At 34.2% G+C, this 17,081-nt stretch overlaps 2 protein-coding genes across 3 annotated transcripts; one reads left to right on the forward strand and one right to left on the reverse strand.

The window, feature by feature from the left end:
- Positions 1-271: 271 nt before the first annotated feature.
- Positions 272-6,070, forward strand: LOC132634767 (uncharacterized). The gene is made up of 11 exons (XM_060350826.1): positions 272-428; positions 1,732-1,865; positions 2,992-3,073; positions 3,451-3,521; positions 3,638-3,739; positions 3,834-3,923; positions 4,581-4,655; positions 4,756-4,788; positions 4,898-4,978; positions 5,514-5,573; positions 5,664-6,070. Exons 1-11 carry the CDS (start codon positions 374-376, stop codon positions 5,844-5,846), a joined length of 966 nt encoding a protein of 321 aa, XP_060206809.1. The 5' UTR covers positions 272-373; the 3' UTR covers positions 5,847-6,070.
- Positions 6,071-7,113: 1,043 nt separating this feature from the next.
- LOC132634768 (signal recognition particle 19 kDa protein) lies at positions 7,114-11,830 on the reverse strand. Of its 2 annotated transcripts, none has more exons than XM_060350827.1 (4): positions 11,689-11,830; positions 11,066-11,250; positions 9,652-9,751; positions 7,114-7,436 (listed from the first exon to the last, which is right to left on the reverse strand). In XM_060350827.1, the coding sequence occupies exons 1-4, from the start codon at positions 11,813-11,815 to the stop codon at positions 7,306-7,308; spliced, it is 543 nt and encodes a 180-aa protein (XP_060206810.1). In that variant the 5' UTR covers positions 11,816-11,830; the 3' UTR covers positions 7,114-7,305. The 2 variants fall into 2 exon arrangements, with proteins under 2 accessions (XP_060206810.1, XP_060206811.1); XM_060350828.1 differs by lacking the exon at positions 11,689-11,830 and adding an exon at positions 11,643-11,677.
- Between the last annotated feature and the right edge of the window lie 5,251 nt (positions 11,831-17,081).

Consider the following 17,081-nt stretch of genomic DNA (forward strand, 5'->3'; position numbering starts at 1 on the left):
AAAAATAGGTTTTTGGAGTTTTTGGTATTTGAAGTTGTATTCAGAATTCTTATAACCAAACGCTGAAAAGTAAAAAAAGTGAAAAAAAAATCCGGAATAAAGTGAATAATTCTTATGGTCAAACGCCTACTAAATATTAGATATGCTTAATCAAATATAACAAGCACTAAAAACAAAATTTACCAATACCTTAGGGACCAAACTGCTATTATCCCCTTTCTCTTTTCACTTCCTCCCGACAGTAAACAGTAAAATTTGGGTTTAGACATTGTTTAAATTTGTGTTATAATTAAAAACCATCGCCATATATAACACGTTACTTTCTAAATTAAGGCATTGAATAAAGGTGTAAGTTCACCGGAGATATTAAAACATGGCGATGCAAACAGGCGTCGCGACTTCCAAAGTACTCATACTCGTCGGCGCAGGTCATAATTTCTCCCAATACATATTAATATATATACAGTTCATCACTTTATATTTGCTTTACTTCTACTAGTCAATCAATAGGAAGGAAGAGAGATTGTCTAGGTGATTTCTCCCAATAAGTATGCAGTTATATATCAATTTATAGTTGTTTAGTCAATCAAAAGGAAGGTAGGAACTAGGAAGAAGGAGAAATTCGTTTAGCTGATAATTTGGAACTTTGATCTAATAGAAAATTATTGTTTAGCTTATTTTATTACTAGTTTAAAGGCCAGGCCAGTTTATATGACCGTGTTTGACTGGGCACAAAGTTTAAGAAAGAAAGGGCCACTTTTGTAATTTGTGGTCTAAAAACAGACTTTAGACATTTGTATGGCTATAAATTATTTCATTAAGGGTAAAGGGGAATTTTAAAGCACGCAAGTGATTTCTCCAAATATATATATATATATATATATATATGTATATATGTAGTTCTTCACTTTATATATTCCATTTATAGTTGCTTTACTAATAGTAGTCTATCTAAAGGAAGGAAAAAAGAAGAAGAGAGATTCGTTTTGCTTCCGAAGCTCGAAGAAATTAGCTTAGTTTAGCTGATAATTTTGGAACCTTAATGATTGTTTAGGTAATTTTATTACTAATAATGAATGATCAAGTATGCCTCAATCCCAAATAGTTAAGGTGGACTATCTATATTCATTCTGCTCGATTAAGTTAATACAATTTCAGAGAATTTGTAGACTATTTTTATGCTGGCCGTTAAACTGGTATCCGAAACTTCCTTTATATCTGGCCTTGAGGGCGTTAGAGGGCTGAGGGAGAGGGAGAGGGGGTGGGGGTAGGGGGTGGGAGACCTTTAATTGAAGTAGGAGTAGAGCCCCCAAGTGGCGGAGCCAGAATTTTCACTTAGGGGTTCAAAATTTAAAGAAGTAAACACACGAACAAGTGAAAGGGGGTTCAACATTTACTATATATACATAAAAAAATTAATTTTAACCATGTATAAATAGTGTAATTTTTCGCCCAAGGGGGTTCGGATGAACACCCTGGGCTCTACCTCTCCGCCGCTGGAGCCCCCTACCCAGGCAGGGAAGAGAATTAGAGTGGACTGCAGATGGTAGTTGTGGTTAATTTGAGGATCTTACATGGCGGAACGAACTCTTCTATCGTGTTGCATTTCCTCTGGTGGACCCCTCCTTGTGCAGTTACTTTTGATACTACCCTAGAGCAGAAATTTTGTTAGGACTTGAATTTCTATAGGTTCTTATTTTGGGGGGGCTGACAAATTTGGTTGTGGTGTAGGTTTGACTGGGTCAGTAATATTGAAGAGTGGACGATTATCCGATCTAATCTCACAGCTTCAGGAGGTGATAAATGGCGTGAATGCAGCTGAAACATCACCTGGTAAATATGACACTGCTCTTCTAGCAGCTCAGGTATTGCATTCGTCTTTTATTATTTCATTATCTCGTGCTTGTCAAAGTAGATTCATCAGATGTTTTGAAGGAAAAGAAAATAAAACAAGATTAAGGTAAAAAACATACAATTTTATTCAACATGTTGAGATTTAGTGACTGAGGGTAGAGGGGGGAAGAATCAAAAGATTAGGGGAAGCTGGTTAGCTATGTCACAGCGTGTATCATAAGATATACTTCGAAGCTCATTGGTACCATCTTCATTTCCTCAAATAGAAGAAGGCATATTATTTTTGTTGACCTAAAATAAATAAAGAAATAAAAGAGTCTTCTTTGTAATAATTAAGCTTTTAATAAGGTAGTCACACAATTCAACATGGTAGCATAGTATACAAACATCATGGATTTGACTCTTACCTCCATCCATCGACAAAAAATATATATACATTATTGACTCAAGAAAACAAGCAGAATAGAGGGTGTATTGGCAACCTTGACAAATAAATAAAAGTATCCTATTTCTAATGACTTAAGCTTTTATTAGACGAGCTGGCCAGTGGTCAAACCAATTCAACAACTTTGGAGCATTACTCTCACAAAATATGTTTCACAAATGAACTTGATTTCTGTGCGTCAATGTACATGGCGTTTGTATGCCGAACATATAAAGCGCGCAACTTTAGTTCTGCATCACAAGCTGTACATAGAATAATTCCTCTTTTCTTTTCACACTCAAACAACTTCTGATCTGAACTTTATAAGGAGGAGCCAATATGGTTAATACTTTGCTGCACCTCTTTAACATCATAGTTTTTTACATTATAACACCACATCTCATTTATACACCTTAGGTGAACATATTAACCATCCTTCCGCCCTACACCCACACCCCAAAGAGGGGAAAACCAATTATGCAACTTAAACAGTTGGTGTAAGTGATAGAGCTCCTCATAAATGATACTTTAATCAATCAATCACTATGGGGTCAGCAATATGAATCCTCTATGTATGTTATCAAGAAAGTAGATAAACAGAGCTCCTGAATATGTTAATGCGATGTTACAAATTAACAATTACTTACATGTTTCTTATATAATTCCACTTGTTACCTCATCCAAGCCTTTCTTGGTTATGATGTTGCCTTTAGATTCGACAATTAGCACAAGAGATTCGGGAGATGAGCATATCAAATCCAATTACTATTTTCAATAAGGATTCTTCCTCCAGTGGTATGTTTTTGTCTTTTTATGTTCATTTTAAATTCTCTAGAATGGAGATTTGCAATATCTTAAATGGACCCTGATAATTAAGTCTTGAAATATGTAACATCTCTCCAATTACGATGCTGTTTTTCAACATGAAAGTGGAAGGTCTTTAGGCCCTGTTTGTTTTTAGTCTTCCTTAGTCGAGAGATTATTTCCTTAAAATTCTGTTATCCTTTCTTCAATATTACTCTTTTTTATTACTTATCAAAGAGCAGCCCTGCCCAGTTGGGGCTAGAATACTAGAATATAAATACCCTACTTGTCCTTTATATATACGAGCCAGTTGAAGTAGAGCTGCGATGGTTATGAGCCTTTGCTTTTTTTTTTTTTTTTTTTTTAAGGGAGCTATGCTTCTTACATTCTTCCAGCTGCCGCAGTTGGGGCGGCGGGATATTGTTACATGAAGTGGAAGGCAAGTGTTCCCTGCTACATTTTATGTCTATTGGCACCCCAAGGATATATCTTTTAGTTTTGTTACATTCTTTATATAGTTGTTAGATCACATGTGCTCTTTCGAATCCTCCACAGGGTTGGTCATTTTCTGATGTAATGTATGTAACAAAGCATAATATGGCGAACGCTGTTGCATCCGTGTCTAAGCAGTTGGAAAACGTATCTGACGCATTGGCTGTGAGTCAAGAATTGTCAACAATTTCCTGGATTATCTGTGTATTATATGGTATTAACTGTTCTCATACTTATTTCACTTCTATTTCTTTTGTAGTCTACAAGAAGACATTTGACGAAGAAGCTGGAAAACTTGGACTGGAAGCTAGATGAGCAAATTGAGACATCAAAACTTATTACTTATGATGTAAGGAGAATAACATTTCTTCCCGTTCTCTCTTTAACATTCATGTATCAGGAAGCATTCTTTTATCTTATGTGAGAAATAGTTTCCTGTAACTCCTTTTTCACACCAGCACACCAAAGGAAAAAATATATTAGGTTCTGTCTCAGTTATAGTGAGACAGAGCCTATTACTTGGACTGGAAGCTAGATGAGCAAATTGAGACATCAAAACTTATTACTAAATGATGCAAGGGGAATATCATTTCTTCCCGTTCTCTTTTTAACATTGATGTATCAGGAAGCATTCTTTTATCTTATGTGAGAAATAGTTTCCTGTAACTCCTTTTTCACACCAGCACACCAGAGGAAAAAATATACTAGGTTCCATCTCAGTTATAGCGAGAAAAAAAAAATCAGGGGAATGAGGTAACAATCAGCTGCTTTGTCTAACTTGAGAGACGTATAACAGAAAGTTACTGGGAGGAACTTGCCAATACAACCTGAATTTTATTGGTTGTATGTAAGAATAGAGGCCAGATTTTTTTTAAAAGGTAAAGGTTAAGGCTAGAAAATAATTATCACTGACTACTTGCATGGATATCTTAGTATAGACTTTATGTATCGAGGCACATGGTGACTTTATTTCTCAGTGCTCAACATGAGATGTTTCTTTATGCAGGTGAGAGACGTTAAGGCTAATCTGAATCAAATTGGTTTTGATATAAACTCAATCTATGAGATGGTGTCTGGATTGGTGAGTACATTGCTTGACAAATTGTATCCATATGGTAGTGCTAGTAAAAATCTGCTGGCTAGTCATTTTGTAATCTTTCAGTTGTTGCTCAACTTGGCAGGAAGGGAAGATTGAGCTTCTTGAGAGTAACCAGGTGAATATCTAAATGTCTGGAACATGTTTTTGCCCCTTCTTTTCCTATGTTCTGCTACTATTGCGGTTGCATCACAAGTTGTCTTTGTTTATTTTTCCCCATTCCACAGGATGTGACAAATTCTGGTTTGTGGTACTTGTGCCAAGTTGCCGGGGGCATTAAGGATGGTGAAAGTACTAGAGTTATTCAGGTATTTTTTTTTTTTTGGTTAATAGATGAAAGCCTTTGGACTATTGTTGTCCTTTCTCCTTGTTCTGTTTCTTCCTCCCGTAAGGAATACAAGCAGCGTGTATTTTGAATGAGTGTTTGCATGTTTCCATCGCAGTTTGAATGAGTGTTTGCATTTCCAATTAAGGTTGTGATCAATGGTTATCACTATGTCTTTTTCATCTGCTTAACATTGACTTTCTCCTTTGGTGCTTGGCAATTTATCCTATAAGATTACTCGAAAGGACTTGGTGACTGAGCTAAACCATAAAAACTGTAATTAGGCTACTGGTAAGAAAAAACTTTGGCGTCTTTCCATGATATCTGATTGTGATAAGAGCAAACACGATCTCTTGAAAATTTTGGTGTTTGTTACTCCTACTACTTAGCTATGTATTAAAAACGAAACTGATTTCTGTCTTTTTCTCTGTGGGCAAATATGTCCTTAAGTCTCATTGTTCCTATTTTGTTCAAAACATAAAATGTATTCTTATTTTGGCAATTGGAATATTTGAAAGGGCGTCGAGGCTAAGCTGATAGAGCATTCAAAGTTGACTCCCAAGGAAAATTCCGTGAAGGTACATTGACTCTCTCGAACCTGATTTACTAGATTTGGTCGTCCTTTTAATTGTTTACAAGGTCTAATCAAACAATGTATTATAATATAGGGGCTTGAGTTCATTGCTGAATCTAACGAATCAAGTGTGCCACCGAAATTGGTTACTGATACTGAAGGAAAAGATCTTAGTGGCTATCCTGCCAAAGGTCCAGTTGTTAGCAAAATGAGGATTCACAGATCTTATCCAGTTGGGTTGTCTTTAACAAGGAGCGTGTTGGGTCCAGGATTCTGACCTCTAACTTATCCTCTATTCAAAGTTGGATCACTTGGATGTGATTACCCGATTCATTTTGTTTATATATTGATCGACGGCTGGTTGATTCGTGGCCTCTGTGGTTGCCCACAACATTATACACATACAAGGTTGTTTGTTCTTTTCTTCTTTTGTTTTCCCCTTTTACATGTCATATAAAGCTGTATTTGTAACAATATAATAAATGCGTTTCATTTTGGTCATAGATTGGAGCCAGAATGTAGGGGATAAACTTTGTGAAAGTCTTTTGATTGCACTTATCATTCTTGGGAAAATGTTTGTGGGTTCTAAAATCACGTCGCAAACATAACTTGTGGGTTGGACATATATAAATTTGTACACATTTTGTGTTGTAGTTGCTAAACTAGATATGGATTCGCAAAGATTTGATCCATCCCTTTTGGGTTTTGTTTTCAAGTTCTTGAGTTTAGTCAAAAGAGTTGCCCTGAGCAGAACAAAAACACAAACGACTGACGAATGGTAATTTGCAGTTATAATCCAAATCCAAACTTTCTTAGTTGACAAGTGAGGGATGGCTCAGTGGTTAAGCACCTCCATCCACGACCGGTAGGTCTTGGGTTCGAGTCACACTGGAGGGGAAGTGTGGAAACACTATAAATCCTCCTAAAATGGGAGGGGGAAAAGAAAAAAAAAAAAAAAAAACTTTCTTAGTTACGTTGAAACAGGTTTGAAACATTTTACCCTCTGAATTTGAAATACATAGACCAACTCCTTCATCAAAAAGGCCTTTAAGATTTCGAATTTGCAACTTTACGGTTCAGTAACATGTATTAAAGAACTACTTGTGCAGAGATTTAAAATCCAAAGGTACTGGTCCTCATCACAAAAGATATAGAAAATAAACCCAGATAAGGAGAATAATGTAACGCATTGCTTAAACTACTAGGCATGATCGAGAGGATCTTAAAGTGCATTCGCAGCTGGATTCAGTAGACTCAGATTCAAACTTCAACACAGAAATCGAACAATCACCCAAGTTTTTATTTGGCACTTCCTATGTTACCAAACAAGATAAAGCATCAGTTCATGCCATTAGCCTCTTCGAACTGAGAATAGATAATGTGCATTCATATCATCGGTGCCAACTAGTTTGAGATCGACGCATATTGTCGACCACAACTAGTTTGGAATTAAAGCTTAGTTGTAATCAAAAGCAAATATTAGCAATCACCAGCTAAGTTTAGGCTAAAGCACAAAAAAAAGAAGCTAAGTTTAGGCCCAAAAAAACAACAAAAATGTCAAGATCGATGATACAAATATGGCACATTCTTGGATAGCTCATACATCATTTTCCTTTCTTTACAAGTCTTTGGAAAATCTCCCAAAATCAAGTCGAAAAGAAGGGACTAGTATTCCCACAAAAACAGACCTAAGATCTCTAATCGGTTTGAAGAAATTCAAATGTTGGCTCCCGAACCTATCTCTTCTTTTTACCTCCCTTGCCAGATTTTGAAGAACCAGCTGCAGAAGAGGATGCAGGCTCCTGCTTCTTAGTCCTATTAGGATGTCTTCGAACCAACTCTGCAACCTGGATCATAAACTGTTTCCCTGTAATATACGACCCTAGAAAGTGTTAGAGATGGTTCAATGAAGCTTTTAGAGAGGAAAACAAATTACAGGCGCTGAACTAGAAAAACTGAGGAAATGTCCGCCAATACCACCAAAACCATCATTTAGAGCTGACTGTATGACACGTTTTTTTCGAACGAGCGTGTGCTACTCGGTTTGTTTCAACTTTCAACGATTACAGTCAAGCAAATTTCTTGTTTTCCTGCTGATATCTGCCATTTAATAGGTACCCAAACTGCAATAAAAAAGATAAACAAAATCTCTAATAGCACAGTGGTATCCCATACAGCTTTGTGAGAGAAAATTTCATGTCTCAATTCTGCAGTAGGTTTACAAATATTAAACATGCCCTTCTCTATTTGGTTTGAACACACCTCTATTTCCCCACTTCCACTTCTCATATCACATACCAATACCTGCAGCATAGCTCTAGTTAAGCCAGAGTTTTTTGCAGATCAAGGACATCGAAAACACTCTCCATTTCTCTCAGGGGGAAATTCTGATGTTAGGTTGTTACAGATTGAACGAGCTGATCCTTTTTTTGAAATTGAAATTGCAAGAGTTGATCTTTCAGTTAAGTACTGATAAATTAGGACTCTTATTGAAACTAGGAGGGTGTTTCGGTAAGCTTGACCAGTACTTTTTTTTTTTTTTTTTGAGAAGGTAACATAAGCTTGACCAGCTTATAAGCACATTTTAACTTATCTACACACATTTGGTAAACACCAAAGTGCTTATAAGCTGAAAAGCCATAAGGACCCAACTTATGGTTTTCAGCTTAAAAGTATTGTTGGTTTGACCACACATTTAGCGTTTTATTCCTAAAATCTTCTGTAATTTCCGAGATGCTCTTCCCAAAATAAAACTCCTAACAATCTCTCTTTCATTTCCATCATTCTTCATTTTCCATGTAAAAATACTTTTAAAATTTATAGTTTTTAAATAGAGGTTCAAGGAGATATCAATAATTATTAATAAAAAAGCACTCATCATCACTTCCCTGCTATATACTCACATGACATGTCCGTCCATCCTCCTGCTTCTATGGACGACTCATAATACGTTTTCCCACGGATACTTTTCACAACCATGTTTAACCCCCGTCACAGGAAAATAAATAATATTGAGGATCAATTTCTTCTGTTTGTTTTGAAAAAACTTGGTTTATACAAGTTACATCCCCTCGCTGTTTTTCTTGTAATAAAAAAAAACTTAACCTGGAAAAAGAACCATGTCTATTCACCCATCTACCTCCATAGAAGAAAGAAATCCACCACCAGATCTCGATAAACATTTCCCAACAGCCCTTGCAGAAAGTGAATACACCCAAACTCCACATTCATATCCTCAATTGAGCAAGTATATTTTCTTTTTACTTTTCTTCTTCCCTTACAGGAAGTTGGCACAGAGATGAGAGACCTACAACTTCTCACGATCCATATGGACCAAACAAATAATAGAACACCATGAAAGGAAAACATACATGTCGATACCAACTAGTTGAGATAAAAACTTAGTGGTGTTGATATACTTACATCGCGTCAGATGTCTGCCGGAAGCCTTTTTAGTTGTTAGTCTAAGGACAAGTGTAAGATTTCTATGCCAGTGTAGTGACAAGTGTAAGAATTAAAGGAATTCTAGCTGTAGAGAATCTCTAACTTGTCTTAAAAGACAAATTAGAGTGTTGGTATGAAATGCAACCAAACAGAGAGCAAGAGGATATAAAGAATCCATATACCCCCCCTAGTTTGGGATTGAAGCATAGTATATCTCTTTTTTGTTGTCAACCAGCATTTTTATGACGCAATTTATTCCAATTGCACTAAGTAGAATTGCCAAAGATAACATCAATTAAGAATGGTGTCTATAGCTTCACAAGAATGGTACAATTTCAGGTTATTGATAAATGGTATTCACTTCCAACATTTGAAATATTTAGCATTTTCATCCATACGACTTTTTTCCACAATTTAAGAGCATAGACAATTTTCCATACAAATCAAACAAGCTCATTGTTTAAAGCTTAAAAGAGAGCTTAAACAAAGTAGGAAGTCACTCAGCATGTCAAAACTAGAGGATAGAACAATGCTTACTCCCCCTCCCCCCCCCCCCCCCCCCCCAAAAAAAAAAAAAAAAAAACTCCCCCACAAACACACACACAGAAAAAAAAAAAAAAGTGAAGCAATGTTCTTACGTGAAGAAACAGCAGGATTATAAGGGGTTCCATCTTCCCGCTTCAGCAAAATTCTCACTCTTCCTCTTTGCATGAAATCCCGTGGATACGCCTTATCAAGCTGTTACAACAGATCCAAAATATAACTATAAACAAATTCTTTTCTCAATCTGATCTGTTCACTGATTCAATTGTTCAGAAAACATTAATAAAAACAGTATCGCTCACAAATTGCCATCTTTGTTTTAAAAGGCACATCACGTCTTAAGGAACTAGGATGCTTCAGACATCACCACAATTAACTTATTTCTCATAAGTTTAAACAGCCTACCATTGTTTTCATTGGGAGGATTCAAATAAAATTGCAACACTCTATTCAGAAATCTGCTCCTACGAGTAAATATTAACCCAATCAATCAGCCGGCGATAAACGCCTTTACAAGGATTCAGGAGATTCAGTGAACCGAGAAAGTGTGGTTGATTCCAGCTTTTATTCAAAATTCTAATCCCTGCACATTTCTTTTTTCCCCCCGTTTTCTTTATCTTTGTTGCCCTAAAGAACGAAAAAATAAAATACAATGAAAAGCAAAGGATTCATACATGCGATATCAACTAGTTGGGAACTTGGGAGTTGGGATTAGGACTTAGTTATTGTTAGTGCACTTACATTTGTTTGCCATAGTCTTATTGTTATTTTTTTATGAGGCCAGCTTCCATGCACCTCAACTAATTCCTCCCTGGCTACCTCCCACCTCATTGACCACTAGACAACACCCTTGGGTGCCCATAGTCTTATTAGCCTTGATAGGTGTTTGTATGTTCGTCTAGAAATGCGAGATATAAAGAGTATAGGGAGCTGCAATTTGCCTTTAAAGATAAAATTATTTAGTATTCCAATGAAATGACCCTAAGGGCAGATAAATACAGAGAATTCTCACCAACCCAACTATTTCAGAGACCAATGCATAGTTAAGTGATTGTTATATACATCTTTTTCTTTTTTATCAGAAAATCAATTACTGAGTAATTGTTCATCCTGGCTATGTGATTGTTATATACATCTTCTCTTTCCCCATTATCTACATAGGGTCAAGTAAACACTCAAACATACATATACATAATCATCCTAACTGTAATCCCGGTGTTATTGCATTATTCCTATTTTGCTTGGGCTCCGCTAGCAAAAGGACTAAAACACGCAAATTGCTTAATTGATGGTTAAATGTGCTTAGTCGAATATCACAGAGACACCAAAAACAACAACAACAACGACGTACCCAGTGTAACCCTACAAGTGGGGTCTGGGAAGGGCATAATATCCGCATAACTTACCCCTACCTTGGAAGGTAGAAAGGCTGTTTCTGTAGACCCTCCGCTATAATACAGGGACTAAAAAAGCTATTTTCCCATTTTTTAAACAAGAAAAGAAACAAACCTCGATTGCGCAAGGAATCTTGAGGAAGTTGCAGCAATCACTAATCTCAGTACAAGTAGGGTTTTCACAAGCTTTCGTCACACAAATTCTCCTTCCTTCAGCTATCGTCTTCTTCGAATTTATATAAACTGGATACAGTATGTTCCACTTCTTGATGTTCTTAATTTCATCCATATTTATGATCTCTTCAAAAACCCAAAAAAAATAATAATAATTAAAACTTCCAATCGATTGATCGAAATAAAAACTTAATCAACACAGAAAATTCTCACGAAAATAAGTAAACTAAAGCACCATTTAATTCAATTTCTACCATATTTAAGCTCTCTTCAAAACCACACAAAAAAAATTAAAACTTCCAATCGATCGATCGAAAAAAAAAAAAAAAAAAAACCTAACCAAAACAGAAATTTCTCAAAAAAATAAGTAACCTAAAGTACGATTAAAATCAATTTTTACCGTATTTAAGATTTCTTCGAAACCACAAAAAAAAAAAAAAAAAGAACTCCCAATTAATCAAAACAGAAAATTCTCAAAATAATAAGTAAACTAAAGTAGGATTAATATCAATTTCTACCGTAATTAATATCTCTTCAAAAGCACACAAAAACTTAATAATGTACCTTTGATAAAGGAGAGAGCAACTGAAGATTGAATAAACTGTTGATCTGATCCAATGAGAGAATTTCGGTTTTGTTTTTGGTATAATGGATTGGGCCTGGATTTGTTTGGGCTTTTTACGGGGGTCATTTGCACTTTTGGTACTATTTTGTGCTGGTCTTTAATTTTCGTCCCTCAAGACAAATAATTTTTTCATGGCCTATAAGTTTATATTTTTACATCATAATATCTCACAAGTTATGTACGGTGTATTTAAAGAATCTTTGTCTCGCTAGGCATAAGTTCGATTTTGAAGGACAAGAAATTAGAGACCAACCCGTTTGAAGGCAATTTCTTCCAAATTGTTCTGTTTGAGATATAGTCCAACATTTTGCCTATAGGAGTCAGGAGAGATGTATGGGTAGGATAAATTCACAAATAGCCACTTTTTCGTTTGTGTAATTGAAAATTAGTTATTGTCATGGAGCTTAAAACATAGGTGAAACTCATGCATATTGTTATAAAATTTGAAGCTCCATAACAGTGGTTATTTTTCAGTTATATGACTAAGATACGGTTAGCTCGCACTATTACTGCGAATTGAGTAGCTATCGTGTATCCTTTTTTTTTTTTTTTTTTTTTAAAAACAAAAATTTACTTCTTAAGAAAAAAATTATTTCACACTTCTGGAGTTGCATATTAGTTATAGCAAAATTGTACCATGTTAAAGAAGAGAAATGAAGATTGAAATTGTTCATCTGATCGAATGAGAGAAAAGGGGTTTGCAGAATTTCGGTTTTGTTAGTAGGCGTTTGGCCATGAAAATCAAATATTTTCACTTTATTTGGAATTTTGAAGTTGGAGTTGAAGATGGAGTTGTGTTTGGTTATAGTTTTTGCAAAACATATTTGGTTGTTTGAATGTACTGAAAGTGAAAACAAGGTTTTAGGTATGTTTCAAATTGTATTTGGAATTTTCATGGCCAAACGTTGATTTTCAAATAAAGTGAAATAATTTTCCGGAAAAAGTGAAAATTCTCATGGCCAAACAGGTCCTTAGTATAAGGAAGTCAATGGATTGGGCTTGGTGATTTGGGCTTTTTACTGAGATGATCGAATGTGGGCTTTCGTATTTAAGTCCAATTCTTCTTTTTTGAGATGTAGTCCAACATTGCTTATTGGAGAGGGATGTATGAGCAGGGAAAAATTCACAAATAGCCATTTTCAGTTCACGTAATTGAAAAATAGTTACTTCCATGAAGCTTAATACATACTTCGTAGGTTAAAGTCACGCATATTGTTATAAAATTTGAAGCTACATGACAATGACTATTTTTTTAATTATATGACTCGCGCTATTACTACGAACTGAGTAGCTATCGTGCATATTTCTTTAGAAAATAATCACATAATTAACTTCAGTATATGGAGTTGCATATTGGTTATTATTCATTTTTACTTAGATCGAGGAGGATTAAAATCTCACCAAATGTCTTTTTTTGTTCTTTTACTTATGTTGATTCGCCCTATTCACGACACGGGCTCACAAACATCAAAAAAAATTATTTATAACAAAAATAAGCAGTAAATAAGGTTCAACTATGTAGCAATAGTCAAGAGATCGTTGGGATTCAAACTCGTGTGACGACGATTTGAATTATGGTCTCTTGATCGTTTAGGTTGTCCCCTTGGAGGTATTATTTTGTGTCTACACATAAACAAAATATTTCTTTTTGTAATTTCTTCCTTAAACAATATTTGTTAATCCAAAATGATTGAAAGACGATCATCATTCATAAAGTTAAATATCTTTGATGACTACTAACAATCATTTGCGTAAAATAATAAAGGGTCAAGTACCCATTCGAGTTCTTCAATTGTTTTGCAATTTGCTGGTTCTAACTTCTAACACCCAAGTTGTCACATACTAGACATTTTACCTTTTGGACAAATCAAGTTGGTTGAACCAACTGTTTTAGTTAATATCACATCATATACGTCTAGAATGAAAGATGAGAGTTTTCGCGGTGTTTGGTGCCAGACCGTTTGGGTTCACCACTGGGAAGTCCCACTTAACTTTGAGATAAAATGCTCTTTAGTCTTTATCAAAGACGACTTCATTTTCATAGTTCAAATCTGAAATCTCTGGTCAAACGTTCTTACAATGAGTTTACATGTTCAAGCATCAATTTTTTTTTATTTCTTTAAAGTTTCGTGGGAAATTTCAAAGTTATCTTCTTTTCTTATCAACTTTTGGATATGTGAAATTTGGGAATTGTTCAAAAGAACATTTATCCTAATGCAAATAAATTTATAATAGAAAGAACATACCAGTTAATATCATGTTACGTTAATAAATGAGTTACGATAGGTCATAATACTCATAACTCTATTCGTCCTACTCAAATTTGACAAGAATGGACGATATACACTTTTATCGATCAACCAACAGCCTCATTTTTCAAGATTATATCTCAACTTTGGCATGAAGGGTTATCCTTAAGGGCTCATTCGGTACAAGGGATAAGGATAAATAATCCCGGGATTATATTTGAGATGAATTTATCCCACGTTTGGTTAGGATAAAATGGTGATATAACTAATCTCAGGATTAGTTATCCCGGGATTGTAGTATTATTTTATCCCTATAGGAGGGTGAAATAACTAATCCCGGGATAACTAGTCCCTTAATAAGTTATCCTGGGATAACTTGTTTCCAACCAAACGACCCCTAAGAGTTTTAAGTTATAAATATAGTTAGTGTGAGAAATTTATTAAACTATCAGGTTATTCAAAAGATATCTACATGCAAGTTTTCTTAAAATTTGGAATTTGTAATCTTCAAAATAAGACAAATTACCTACTTGAACAAGTAAAAATGACCAAATAGTTAAAAAATATTTCTTATTCCAACTACATATATAACTTAAACTCTATCTATAAATATATTTTGAGTGACTCGATAATATATAAAAAAGATTACAATGTATTTAAGCTTTTGTTATACATTCATACAAATATATAAGGTCCATCAGCTATTGTCAATGTTTCATCAGGCCAGCCGCCAACTCCACTTTGTCAAGAGACTCATGATTAACATAATATAGAAAAACTGAAGATTCATAATCAACCACCCGTTTTTAGAAATAAATAGGTTTTTGATTATAAAATTATGTCGTCAAAAAAGTCCAGCTTTCATTTATAATAATAATCATGTGTCAAGTGACGTGGTGACGCACTAATTAAAGTTGAACCACTTTGATTATTTATTTATAATTAACAGCTGACTTCTCTAAGATAGCTTAAGTTTAATTTGTTTTTTCAAGAATTAAATAGATTAAATGGATCTTGGAGTAAATATAAGATTGTACATACGTAATAAACCCCCTAAATATGAGAAATTTACTCTAAGACATTAAAAATTAAACTACATCACAATCATTCAGAAAAAAAATGATATCACGTTTTAGGAATAATACGTATCGATAAGCATTGATTCTATTGACTTCTTCAATGGAAATAACAAAAGATTAATATAAACTAAGACTTCCAAAACAAGGGGAAGAGAAAATTAAATAACATATTATTTAATTCATGTCTTTTTTTATTAAAATACAATATGTTTTCTTCAGGGAGAAGTCATAAGAAAATTTGATTTTAATTTTGATTTCTCAAAGTTGTGGGATGCCAATTTGACAACCATCAATATTGATTCTTTCATGGAAGATATATTCTAACCCTATCCTTTGGTGGTCCTACGATTGGTTGAAGTATATAAAATACTATGAAATATATTTAAAATAGTCCTGTAATTATATTTATATATTTTAAATTTTAAAGAAGAGAAAGAGAATTATAAAACTTCAAATTGCTATGCCCACTAACTCACTGTTCTTGACACCAGATATCTTTTTGTGAAAAAGAATGTATATTCACATTGCTTTACCAATTTCTTTAACATTTTCTTAAATTTACTAGTTGACTAGTACTAATAATTGTGTCATTACATTCTTAAATACTATTTAGCTGTAATCTCGTGCCAACTTGTTAATTAAGTATTATGAGTTATTTTATACATTTAAGAGAATTGTAACTGATCAGAAAGAAGATTAAACCCTACTTACGATATAGTCTTGTCTAGACTAAATTGTAACTTGGAATATGCATAATTTCCTTATTGTAATTCGACGTTATTCCTTAAGCAAGCTATTTAAAATGTTATAAGTGGACTCTCTTTTATTTCTTACCAGAGAAAAAATGAGTGTTTTATCCCCTTTAGTAAATCTACTCGAGGCGAATCTGAACTAATAAGTTTCGATTACCAAAAGGGTAATTTTATTAATGACCACTCAATTTTTACTTTATTATACTAAAATTACTAAATTATTTTCATAATAAAAGTGTCACTCAACTTTACTTAAGTATTACAAAGTCACTAAGCTATTTTTTGTAGCAAAAACGTTACTCCAACTTAACCGAAGAATCATAGGAAGTACCTAAAAAGAATTCCTCTTGTAGTGACTTTCCGTTATATGTAAGCAAAGTTGAGTGACTCTTTGGTTACAAAAAATAATTTAGTAACAAATGTGATACTTATATAAAGTTGGTGACTTTTTCTTTACAGAAAATAGTTTAGTAACTTTGATGCAATAAAGTAAAAGTTGAATGATTATCCATGAAATTAACCCGATTACCGGATGCCTAAGACAGAAAAATAATAGTTGCAACAATTGATGCAAGCCTTAGCTAATACTCCGTAGAATTAATCAAGATGCACATAAATTACCGTGAATATATACCATGATTATAAAAAAGATTGATGCAAGTGTTTTCTTTTACCTTTATACTCCACAAAACTTTTGTTGTCTCGAAGGATATACTATTCAATAATAAAGGGTTATGCTGAGAATCAAAACCTCCAATTTTTCAGATTAATAAGCAAAAGCCAATAATAAGAAATACTAGAAGAGACATTGTAGTCAAAGATTATTATTATAATTGTGAATTTAATCCTAAGTTATAGAGTCATAGACTATGGCACAAGTAAATCAAGGAACGCATATTTTGTGGTCCCATTGTGTTTTTGTCATTAGCCCATATGCCTAAGTCGACATGATGGTAGGCCTACTCTTTGGAAAGGTAATTTGAAAAGATAAAGAAGTTGCTCTTGTAAACTGGAAATTACGTCATGGCCAGCTAATTTTGTTGTACAATGTGCAAATTGCAATAAGAGCACGTAATAATGAAAAAGGGGGGAAATTAACACTGTTATGAATGAAAATAGCCAAGAGGCCACGATGAAGAATGGAGTACATTAGAGAAATTAGTAAATTATGTGTCGAATTCAGATTAGGAACATATGAAGCATGAATTGGATTAGGGGAATATAAATAAATAATGTAGTACTACTTCCTGCG

This window comes from Lycium barbarum, chromosome 4 (assembly GCF_019175385.1).
Source record: "Lycium barbarum isolate Lr01 chromosome 4, ASM1917538v2, whole genome shotgun sequence".
NCBI classification, from domain to species: domain Eukaryota; kingdom Viridiplantae; phylum Streptophyta; class Magnoliopsida; order Solanales; family Solanaceae; genus Lycium; species Lycium barbarum.

What these genes read in the sequence shown, in the direction of transcription:
- LOC132634768 (XM_060350827.1), bottom strand. Translation starts at nt 11,815, where the DNA reads ATGACCCCCGTAAAAAGCCCAAACAAATCCAGGCCCAATCCATTATAC. An exon ending in AGATTCCTTGCGCAATCGAG is followed by an intron (nt 9,752 to 11,065) that starts GTTTGTTTCTTT and finishes CTGTTGTAACAG; the next exon opens with CTTGATAAGGCGTATCCACG. An exon ending in TAATCCTGCTGTTTCTTCAC is followed by an intron (nt 7,437 to 9,651) that starts GTAAGAACATTG and finishes CGTATATTACAG; the next exon opens with GGAAACAGTTTATGATCCAG.
- LOC132634767 (XM_060350826.1), top strand. Translation starts at nt 374, where the DNA reads ATGGCGATGCAAACAGGCGTCGCGACTTCCAAAGTACTCATACTCGTC. An exon ending in TAAGGATTCTTCCTCCAGTG is followed by an intron (nt 3,074 to 3,450) that starts GTATGTTTTTGT and finishes TTTTTTTTTAAG; the next exon opens with GGAGCTATGCTTCTTACATT. An exon ending in AAAGTACTAGAGTTATTCAG is followed by an intron (nt 4,979 to 5,513) that starts GTATTTTTTTTT and finishes AATATTTGAAAG; the next exon opens with GGCGTCGAGGCTAAGCTGAT.